General features: G+C 41.6%; 2 protein-coding genes across 2 annotated transcripts in view; one reads left to right on the top strand and one right to left on the bottom strand.

Moving 5' to 3' along the window:
* The window catches only part of nfat5a (nuclear factor of activated T cells 5a), a 27101-nt gene extending 19276 nt beyond the window's left edge, over nt 1-7825 (top strand). The window contains exons 11-12 of the mRNA XM_061035082.1: nt 66-2265; nt 2840-7825. Of these exons, the coding sequence (XP_060891065.1) occupies nt 66-2265; nt 2840-3057 (2418 nt within the window). The 3' untranslated portion in view covers nt 3058-7825. The remainder of the gene's footprint in view (nt 1-65; nt 2266-2839) is intronic.
* Nucleotides 6911-11405, bottom strand: nudt7 (nudix (nucleoside diphosphate linked moiety X)-type motif 7). The gene is made up of 3 exons (XM_061035083.1): nt 10994-11405; nt 10746-10904; nt 6911-8355 (listed from the first exon to the last, which is right to left on the bottom strand). Exons 1-3 carry the CDS (start codon nt 11204-11206, stop codon nt 8002-8004), a joined length of 726 nt encoding a protein of 241 aa, XP_060891066.1. The 5' UTR covers nt 11207-11405; the 3' UTR covers nt 6911-8001.
* Nucleotides 11406-11456: the final 51 nt, after the last annotated feature.

Below are 11456 nucleotides of genomic sequence, written 5' to 3' on the forward strand. Positions count from 1 at the left end.
GAAAGCCGAATCAACTGTTTTAGATATTCCGGGGGTTTCATTTTTGTGTTCTCTCTTTTTCTCAGCCGTCCGCTGACCCTCTTGTCTCAGTGCAGCAGACCTTGGAGCTCAGCTCTAGTTCTCATCCAGTCGCAGAGTCCTTTCAGAGCCCGATGCCCCTACAACCTGAGGATGTGGTGCTCCCACATGCGACCCCGGTTTTCCGGAGCCTAGAGTCTCTCAGCACCATACAAAAGCAAGAAATCGCCCCGACGACCTCCTTCCCAGTGGCGGGAGATACCACAATCCCCCCCGTGACGCCAGAAGTCCCCCAGCAGTTCCTCAGAGACCCTCAGGACAGCCTGCCTTCTGAGAGTTCCAGTAACAGTGGAGGGGTTGTCGTTGTGGCCATTCCCCAGATTGCAAATCCGTCTCAGCCGCAGCCCCAACAGCCACAGGTTTCCCTGTTCCCCCAGGAAGGGGTCGCTGAGCTGGAGCGGGCAGTGAGGGAGCTCCAGGCCGGAGGTAACACCACGCTGCAGCAGGTGCTGGAGGCCGCTGTAGTCCAACAGCAGCTTAACTCTGTGCTGTACAGCCCCACGCTCTCTGCAGACTCCCTGCAGCAGCACGTCCAGGAAAACATGAACAGCCTTAGATTGGGAACCACTGATAACTCGCTATCTACTCAGCAGCAACTACAGATACAACAGCAACAACAACAGATGCAGCAACAGCAGATGCAACAGCAACAGCAGCAGCAACAACAAATACAACAACACTTTCAACAGCACCAACAACTGCAGCAGCAACAGCAAATCCTTGGTAACCTTCAACATCAACAACAGCAGCAACACCTACAGCAACAACAGCAGCAGCAGCAGCAGCAGCAGCAAGTTCTTGGCAACATGCAACTCCAACAACAAATACTATTACAGCCACAAGACCAACAGCATTTGCAGCAGCAGCAACAAATCATTGAGAATATTCAGCAGCAGCAACAACAACAGTTGCAACAAAATCAGCAACAGCAAGTCCTCAACAACATCCAGCTTCAGGATCAGCAACAGCAAAATCAAATGCTGAACAATTTACAGCAACATCAGCTACAGCAGCAGCAGCAGCAAAATCAAGCTTTGAGCAACTTACAACTGCAGGAGCAGCAGGTATTGGAGAATTTACAGCAGCAGCTTCAGGCAGAGTTACTTCAGCCCCAGATCCACTCCTCCTCCCAAGTCCAGCAGCCGGTGTCCCTCCTTCAGCAGGCCGGAGATCTGCTCACCATTCAGACCAGCTTCCCCGCACAGCCGCCGTCCCACACGTCTCCCCCGCAGCAACTCTTCCAATCGCCCAGACCCCTGGAAGAGAACCAGGGCTCCCAGCAGCAGGTCCAGGCGGCCCTGCTCCAGAACACACTGACCGTTCTGACAAGTGGCAGTCTCGCATCCGAGCAGCAGTCTTCAGGCTCGACCCTGTACCTGTCTCCAAACCCTCAGCCCCAACAGCAGCAGCAGCAGCAGCAGCAACAGCAGCTGGCATACATCTCTTCCATGGATACATCCAGCCAGCCGCAGTCTGTTGCAATGTTTCAGAACCAACCACAAGCCCAGCTTTCCCAAATGCAGCAGCAGAGCACCCCCATGGAGCAGCAGCAGTCTCCTCAGCGGAACCAGCAGCAGCCGCCGCAGCTTCCGATGGGCCAGCAGGGCTCCTTGTTCCAAAGTATACCAAACCACTCACAGACAAACCCTGTCCCCCAGAGCCAGCTGTCACAACCCCAGCAGACCGGTCTGCTCCTCTGTACCACAGATCTGAACCCCCAGGCTATCCCCCCAACTATTCTCTTCAGCACTCAGACTGGAGGCCCTGCCACCATGGGCAGCATTACTGTTGGAATCTCACAGGCTGAACCAGCAGAGCCCATGTCCTTCCAAGACCAGAGTTCCTCAAGCAGCAACTCGATATCAAACGAGAACCAACAGCAGAGCCTGTTCCAGGAGCAGCAGCCAATGCAGTTGGGCCAGAGTTCCGGCGGCATCCCGAACAGTCAGACCGTGGACCTGTTCCTGCCTCAGGCGTCTCTCTCCAGCCTGCAGGGCGCCATTGGTGCGCAGGAGCTGAACAGTCAGGCTCCGCCCCCTGGCACCACCATCTTTGTGGTACAGGGCGGTGTGGGTGTAGTGGCCAACCCGGGCCAGCAGCCACCAGAGCAGCTTTTCCAGACGACTGTGAGTGGGAATGTGGCTCAACAAGGACAGGGCAACCTGTTTGTGTTTGGCATCCAGAACGGTAAGAGGATTTTGTCTCTCCACTTCTAGACTCTGGTAAAAACCACATTTTCTTTACTGAGTTGAATCCTTTTTTCTTAACCCTTTGACTTCCACACTAAGAAATCCATTTGCAAAAAATTATTTGCTGGTAAAATTGTGTTCCTGCCTCTTCATTAAGCAACACTTCAGGTTATATTTTTCAGATTAACCAATCAGGAAGCAGATATACAGGTCAGCTCTCCTGAGTCGACAGGTTCAAATACTGCCTCAGTCGCTCCTAAGGGGAGACCAAAGTCTACAGAAACATTTAGCTATCTGCCGCTGTAGTACTACTTAACAAAGTTAGCACAAGACGATGCACTTAGGATTTTAAAAACATTTGAGTGGGTGTCTTTGAAAGTACTTTATCATGACTTGATTTATTTGGTGATGTTTGATTAAATGTATTTCTGTCTGGCCATCCCTTGAACTGTGAATGTGTGTGGCTGTAATGTGCTGTGCCCAATCTCCTGTTAGCACAACATATTTACCTTAGTGAGTACATCATTGATGATTCTTTTATGACTGTAAAAATGATTTTCTCTTCCTTCCAGACTCGCCCCAGCTGCTCAACTCCTCTGGATCCACCCTGCAAGCTCAGGGTCAGCCCCAGACCTCCACTCACATGCAGCCCCTGTTGGAGCAGCCCATGGCCCAGACTGCCTCCCCAATGCCCGTCACCATGCACGGCAGTTTGCAGAACACTCTCCAGGCACAGATGCAGTCCAGTTTAGAGAACGCCATGCAGACAAATCTACAAAACGCAAAGTAGACAAAATACATAAAACAGCTCTGCAGCCAAGCGTACGGTCAACCATAAAAAACAAGTCTGATGTCTCCACTGCAGGCCAATCTACAGACACAGAGCAAGCTTACAAAATCAACAGCAGGCGTCAATATCAGTATCATTCAACATGGATCAAAATGAGAACCTGCTGGAAAGCCCGTTAAAAGCAGTGAGGATTGTTTGGACCTTGCGGGCACCATGGAAAGGAAAGTTATACATCCTTAAATCAACAGACAGAACAGAGCGGCATTTTGAGTCCACAAAACTTTAATTAAAATGAAAGAATTAGAAGCCCCTTTTGAATACGAACCAAACTATGAGCTCGTTTAAATGTTATATTTATGATTCATTCTAGAAGTCATTTGCCCATTGTCCTTGAATTGAGGATGATCAGCTGTTAAAACAGCTTCATCCATTAGAATGTAGTGTTTTGTTTTAATTATGTGAACCTACACAAAAAAAAATCTACTCAGTTGGTGGATAAATTGGAAAGAGTTTTTAAAAAAATGGCAGAGATGGGGAATAAGGAAACTAGTAATATGTGATGGAGATGAGTCTGTAAGAGCAGGTAGTGTAGTGAAAACAGACAGCCATGACTTGAATAAGTGATTGCACAGAACTGTCGGATGTAGGCTGAATCTCGTTTGTTGGATATGTAAACTCTGACCTTTGTTTTTAATCTAAGAGGCAAGACTCTGTGAGATGTCTTTTTGTCTGAGACCGTGGAAATACTGGTGATTACCAGGTTTAAAAACACGGGGGGGGGGGGGGTGATGATGTCACAACAACTCAATTTAAATTTTATTTGGCGATGGATGATGTAAAATATTTAGCAATATGTTAAAACCTAGTGTTTGTATTTAAAAATAATCTAACTAAATTATACTCTAAGAGTAAAGACTTAAATGAAGTACGTGTGTACAATATTTGGTGGCCTTTGTGTTTGCTGGCTTCATGGCTTGAGGGCAAAAAATCTCCAAACAGGAAAAAATAAAACTTACCAAAATAGGTATGAATTAGTTTGATGCCGTGCAGGATCCTCTCCTCGTGTGTAAGAAGAGAGGGGACTGTTTAACACTCGCAGATGAGATTGAGACTTAGTGAATAATGTGACTGGGCCTTTCATCCTGGCAACTCCTTTTGTTCTCATACTGTCAGGCCACATCAGGAGCTTTCTTGATGAAATTCTACGTAACTTTATCTCTATGTAGTGTGTGTGTATCTTTTTTTTGTTGTTTTGAAGAAGATGGTATCTTTTACCAAAATAATGTGGTTAGAAAGTAACTTTCCACTAGTGATAAAAGGAGTGTTGTGTGGTTTTATGAACATTTTATCTCAAGCACTTTATAACCTCTCTTAGCTAATCCTTACATCCGTCCGCAGCTCTTACTGACCCAGCTGATTTGTACTTGGAAAAGTCCACTTAGAAGAAAAAAAAAATGGAGAAAAAAAAACTAGAAAAACAACATAAAGCAGTCATCTTTGTAAAAAGTTAACACATCTTGGCAGAGCGTTTTTACATTTTTGTCATGTCTAAATATTTTTGAAGTCTGACAACTTTATATAGAACGTCTGCTCACTGTTGAATTTCCTCTTTGTATTAAAGTCTCAGTGGTCCAGTCAAAGTCTGTCAAAAAAAAAGAAGAAAAAAAAACGCCATTCCCACTAAAGCGTTGTCGTTTTTCAGTGTTGGAGTGGTTTGTAGGCCTCTTGTGTTTTATACACTGACAAAAACACCCTAACATACTGATCGGTTTAGTTTGTGAATTGAAAATGAAGGATGTTCATTATGTTGCTATTTGTACTATTTACTGTTCAGTCTGTCACTTGAGACTTGTTTTTACCTTGTGTTGTGTTCAATATTTAAGTTTTTTGGTCTCAGTGTTGGTACCGTGTGCAGGCTGGCGCCATGTGAAGTTGGCAAAACCAGTAACCTGTCCCTTGTGTTGTGAATGGGGCTCACAGGTTTATGAAATCTCTGTTACATAGAGGCCGCCATTTTGGATCTATCTATGGTGCTATGTAGAGGAGTGAGAGGCACTTCTGATGTGATGTTAGTACATAACAGTTTATACTTCTATATCAAATAGCACTGACATTGTTGGTTAGTTTTGGAGGCAGAGTTGAGTCCAGAGCTGGCTGTTGTTGTTGTTGTTGTTGTTGTTGTTGTTGTTGGGTCAGACATACCAAAGCTCCTGTTGTGAATCATCTTGTCTCATACTTGTCCCTCATAATGTTTACTCATTTGTACTCATTTCAGTTATGCAGCTCTAACGTGGTCATTTCAGCATGTTTTAAGTACAAGATTTATAAAAAAGAGACGTTAGGTACTTTGTGTCATGGATCAGTTATTTCTCCAACATTTCCACCAGTGTGATGTTTTCTCATCACATGACTATTTTTTTTTTCATGCAAAAATAACACTGATGTACTTTAATATTCTACAGCTGTAGCGAAACATCTGGCACTATCAAAGACGCCGACTTTGTTTGAGAGTAGTTCAAAATCTTAGACGAGCATCGCTCGTACACGTTTGTTTACATTGACATTAGTCGTGCTATTTCTTTTCTCCTGCAGCTCTTAGTGATCCATTTTAAAGCAACTTATCTTTTTTAGAATTTTGTATCCATGTATCAAAATGTAGAGTATTTTTGTAAAAAAAAAACAAACAAAAAAACGATACTTTTTTGGTTTACGCTCTCATAGCACACAATATCATTGCTGGTCTGTTTGAAATGAAATGAAGCGCAGGTTGTGTTCTCAAGTGCATGACTGAAATAAAAAAATGTCTTTAAAGTCTTTATATGTGATTTTTCACACTTAAATGTAGAAATCAAGTTTATCCTCTGAAAATAACTCTGTGAGTCATGACTGTCTACAATGGGTGTAACACCCGAGTCCCACTGTCTGTGATGTTTTCAGAGTTTTCAGAGTCCTATCTTCACTTTGTTTACATCGCCCGGACGGCCGGCTGACTCCTCCCCTCGTGTATAAAAGTTGTTTAATTGAGGGACTAGAGAAAAGAAGAATAACATACTGTACTCACTGCTTAACTGTGTTTCTAGATCACGCTCATTTCAGGTAAATTTACATGCAGTGTGAAGATACGAGCAGAATAAAGATCGCTAGCATTAGCATGCTAACACAACAATGCAGCGCGAGTTGTTTTGGTTTCATGCTGGTGCTCAAGGGCGACATCTGCTGGATCAAAACATCACATATAAAGCCTTTAAATGAACATCCAGAAAAAATGTTTTAACATTACACTGTTTTAACATCAACCTGCATAACACAAAGACATGGGCTAGGTTTTTATTTTTTGCGTGTGTTTGTCTTTGATTTTACATATTTGTGTTCATGCATCTCAAATGGCACTTTGACTTTTATCCATTAACTGTAGGTTTAGTGAAGAGCGCAGTAGTGATGTTTCCAAGCATTCCATCCCTCTTGTTAGGGGAGTTTTAAGAGCACATGATGTTGCGGAAAGAAGTGCGAAAACAGTGATGCCTCTTAAAAGCCATACCAACACAGAAAGCCAACCTGTGACTTCAGTTTCATGAATGTAAATTTTTTACCTCATGGTGTGCAACATAGAGCTCGCTCTACGTCTAACATCGGACCAATTACAGTTTTTAAAAGAAACATATTTTGGGACAGAGGAGGATCATGGGTGTGGCACAAACTGTCATTTGTATCTCTGTACACTTGTCAGATTGTTTTGTGGGTGGATGTGGTGAAATTTTCATGTTTTGATGTCAAGTCCTTTTTTCATTTTTTGAGCGATCCAGGATGCTCAGTCTGACTCTAAAAATAGCCACTTCCACAAAAAAAACAAAAACATGGTGAAACATGAATTTAATGGTGAAGATAGCACACAATAACACAGTATCAGTTTTGTCCTTCGGTCATGTAAATGAAGATGTTATTTAAATGTGAAGTATACTGCAGGGGGTATCTTGAATTTCAATTGTGATGCGTTCAACAGAACTTTGTGTGCCTTGATAACTGAACTGTTACTCTGCTGTGTTTTCTTTCCAGTGTCCCCCCTTTGTGTCATTTCGGCTCCTTCACCTTCTCAACATCTCCATACTTTTATTTTCTGATTCACTTTTGTTTTCTAAACACATCATGTATCACAACAGCCCATACCAATATATTTCAGTTTTCAAACTTTATAAATCAGAAATCCTTTGCAAAGATATCACCATTTTATTGTGCAGCTTCACCAGCGAATTGTTTTTTTTTTTCTGTTGGAAAAAGTTTTTCATGCCTCATGAGATTTGTACATGTGAGGTCAAAGGGACGAGACAGAGGAGATTGTTTTTTAAAGGAGAGCTTTCCTTGTGTTGATGTGCTTGTCAACATTACTATCGTTGCTGTGAAACGCTTGATCAAAAAGGAGCGACCATTATAAATTAACTGTTTCATTGCCAATAGTGTGAGCCGTATCTTGTGTATTATTCAGTTTTGCTCACTTTTTTGTCCTAGTTCGCGTTCCATATTTCACATCCTTTCACAAAGTTCTGTTTTTATCCGTTCTGTGTAGCTTGAGCTCAATTATCTAGCCTTAAGACCCTGCAGTCAGAATTAAGGTCAACCCCCCCCCAGTGTGTTATACATCTGAATTATTATTATTATTATTATTATTATTATTAACATGTACTTTGCCTTGGTCTGGACATTTGTATACTCTTTTGTTTATATCCGTAATCCTGCTGCTACATTAAATGAATTAATAAAAAACTAAAGTGTCTACATTTAGTTTCTTTTCTTCCCCTTCTACATTTCAAGATAATATAAAAAAAGGAGGCGATCACTTCGTCATCAAACACTTAATGTAAGTAAAATAATTGCACCCTGATTCTCACATTAAAGTAAATTAATAGTCCGATATTACAACAATAATGGCTTCAATTAAGAAACACAAAATCACAGTTTACTAATTCTTCTATGTAGAGCCTCTTGGAAGAAAGACAACAGGTCCTTTGAATCAAAACCAACTTCAAACTCTGGAGTTTTCTTAAGAGCCACGGTGGAAACCAGTATAGCAAACATGGCGGTGAGTCCAAATATGTGATACCGGCTTCCTGAGTCGGGGTCCTCAAAGTAAAAGGAGTGCCATGGTCCCACCATCCCAGCAGCTCCGTGAGCCGCGTAGTGGTCCTTCTCGCTGGTGAAGAAGTCCAGAGGTACTGTGAACACGGCGTTGACCTCAGCCGGGTTCGGACTGGGATGAAAGGACTCCTCTATGAAGCCGACCACAGGGGTCACCAACAGACCAGTCTGTTAGAAGACATGAAGATGAGAGGGAGACTTTAACAATAATAATAATAACTTTATTTATAAAACACAGGTTTACAAAGTGCTTTGACAAACAGCAAAAACAAGAACAAACTAAACCAAACACAGAAGAACAGAAACAACAGCAAGAACATAACAAATACAAAATACTAAAAATAATTAAATACAATTCAACAGAAAAGAACCCAAAGTGCACGATACCCAACAGACATATATAACCCGACCATCACAAGAACCATCACAAGAACCATCATAAGAACCATCAGAAGAACCATCATAAGAACCATCACAAGAACCATCACAAGAACCATCACTAGAACCATCGCAAGAACCATCATAAGAACCATCATAAGAACCATCACAAGAACCATCACAAGAACCATCACAAGAACCATCATTAGAACCATCACTAGAACCATCATTAGAACCATCATAAGAACCCAGGAAACACAAGAACCATCACAAGAACCATCACTAGAACCATCATTAGAACCATCACAAGAACCATCACAAGAACCATCACAAGAACCATCATAAGAACCATCACAAGAACCATCACAAGAACATCATAAGAACCCAGGAAACACAAGAACCATCATAAGAACCATCACAAGAACCATCACAAGAACCATCACAAGAACCATCATAAGAACCATCACAAGAACCATCACAAGAACCATCACAAGAACATCATAAGAACCCAGGAAACACAAGAACCATCATAAGAACCATCACAAGAACCATCACAAGACCCATCACAAGAACCATCACAAGAACCATCATAAGAACCATCACAAGAACCATCACTAGAACATCATAAGAACCATCATAAGAACCATCATAAGAACCATCACAAGAACCATCACAAGACCCATCACAAGAACCATCACAAGAACCATCATAAGAACCATCACAAGAACCATCACTAGAACATCATAAGAACCATCATAAGAACCATCATAAGAACCATCACAAGAACCATCACAAGAACCATCATAAGAACCCAGGAAACACAAGAACCATCACAAGAACCATCACTAGAACCATCATTAGAACCATCACAAGAACCATCACAAGAACCATCACAAGAACCATCACAAGAACCATCATAAGAACCATCACAAGAACCATCACAAGAACATCATAAGAACCCAGGAAACACAAGAACCATCATAAGAACCATCACAAGAACCATCACAAGAACCATCACAAGAACCATCATAAGAACCATCACAAGAACCATCACAAGAACCATCACAAGAACATCATAAGAACCCAGGAAACACAAGAACCATCATAAGAACCATCACAAGACCCATCACAAGAACCATCACAAGAACCATCATAAGAACCATCACAAGAACCATCACTAGAACATCATAAGAACCATCATAAGAACCATCATAAGAACCATCACAAGAACCATCACAAGACCCATCACAAGAACCATCATAAGACCCATCACAAGAACCATCACAAGAACCATCACAAGAACCATCACTAGAACATCACAAGAACCATCACAAGAACATCATAAGAACCATCATAAGAACCATCACAAGAACCATCACAAGAACCATCATAAGAACCATCACAAGAACCATCACAAGAACCATCACTAGAACATCATAAGAACCATCACAAGAACATCATAAGAACCATCATAAGAACCATCACAAGAACCATCACAAGAACCATCATAAGAACCATCACAAGAACCATCACAAGAACCATCATAAGAACCATCACAAGAACCATCATAAGAACCATCACAAGAACCATCACAAGAACCATCATAAGAACCATCATAAGAACCATCACAAGAACCATCACAAGAACCATCATAAGAACCATCATAAGAACCATCACAAGAACCATCATAAGAACCATCATAAGAACCATCATAAGAACCATCACAAGAACCATCACAAGAACCATCACAAGAACCATCATAAGAACCATCACAAGAACCATCGCAAGAACCCAACAACACGAGCTGAGACCAAAGATTTCAAAAGATGTAAGAAACTAAAAGAGCTGAAAGAAAATCAAAAGAGAACAGCAATAAGAAGGTAAGAGCAGAAAAAGAAATAGAAACAAGTGAATCAATTATATAAAAAAAACTATAATATTAATACAAATAAAAAGTAAATATAAATATAAAACATAAATAGACAAAGTAAGTAAGATAACCAAGTTAAAACATAAGAGGAGTTAAGATAAGAGCATAAATAAAAGGACAGTAAGAAGTAAAAGAAGATAAAAATAGTAAAAATAGTAAAACCAGTAAAACCAGTAAGTGTGTAAAAGTATGTTTTAAGAAGGGATTTCAAAGAATTGAGGGACCCGGATGGACTCGTATATGTGTCTACCTTATTGATGATGGGGAACAGTGTGCAGACCACCTCTACGTCATCAGGACGTAGACCTATCTCCTCCTCAGCCTCTCTCAGAGCTGTGTCAACATCATCTGTGTCACTGGGATCTCTCTTCCCTCCTGGGAAACAAACCTCACCAGCAGAGGTCCTCAGCTGCAGACACAAACCAGTCACTTAAAAGAGACAGACATTACCCTCATTCATTCATTCATTCATTCATTATTAAATCTTATGTTTGTTACCTCTTTTGATCGCAGGGTCAACAAAGTGTGCAGCTGTCCATCCTTTACAAACAGTGGGATCAGGACTGAGGCTTTGGGCAGGACTGGCAGGTAGGACAACTTGTCCCCGATGTCAAACCGCTTTAAGAGGTCTGTCGCCTTCTCTTTGATATGCATGGTGGGTAGACACTCTGTTTCAGCAAGAAGTAATGCACTGCTTCTAGAAACACACATAAACTACGTACACTGAACACGGAAGTTCAAATCAAAAACAAGATGAAGCCTAATTTTAACACATCTAAAAACCCGGTGTCTGGCATTCAAATCGATTAAGGTAATTATTTCTAATTACAAGCCGACATGCAACAACCTGCAAGTAGTCAAAGTGAAACCTGGACTGTAAATAATACAAGTCAACAGATGTGACGTAATCAACTTGTGACGCGCTTCCGCGTTTTTTTTGTTTTTTTTTGCCACAATAAAA

The sequence above is a fragment of the Labrus mixtus genome, chromosome 4 (assembly GCF_963584025.1).
Source record: "Labrus mixtus chromosome 4, fLabMix1.1, whole genome shotgun sequence".
In the NCBI taxonomy this organism is placed as follows: domain Eukaryota; kingdom Metazoa; phylum Chordata; class Actinopteri; order Labriformes; family Labridae; genus Labrus; species Labrus mixtus.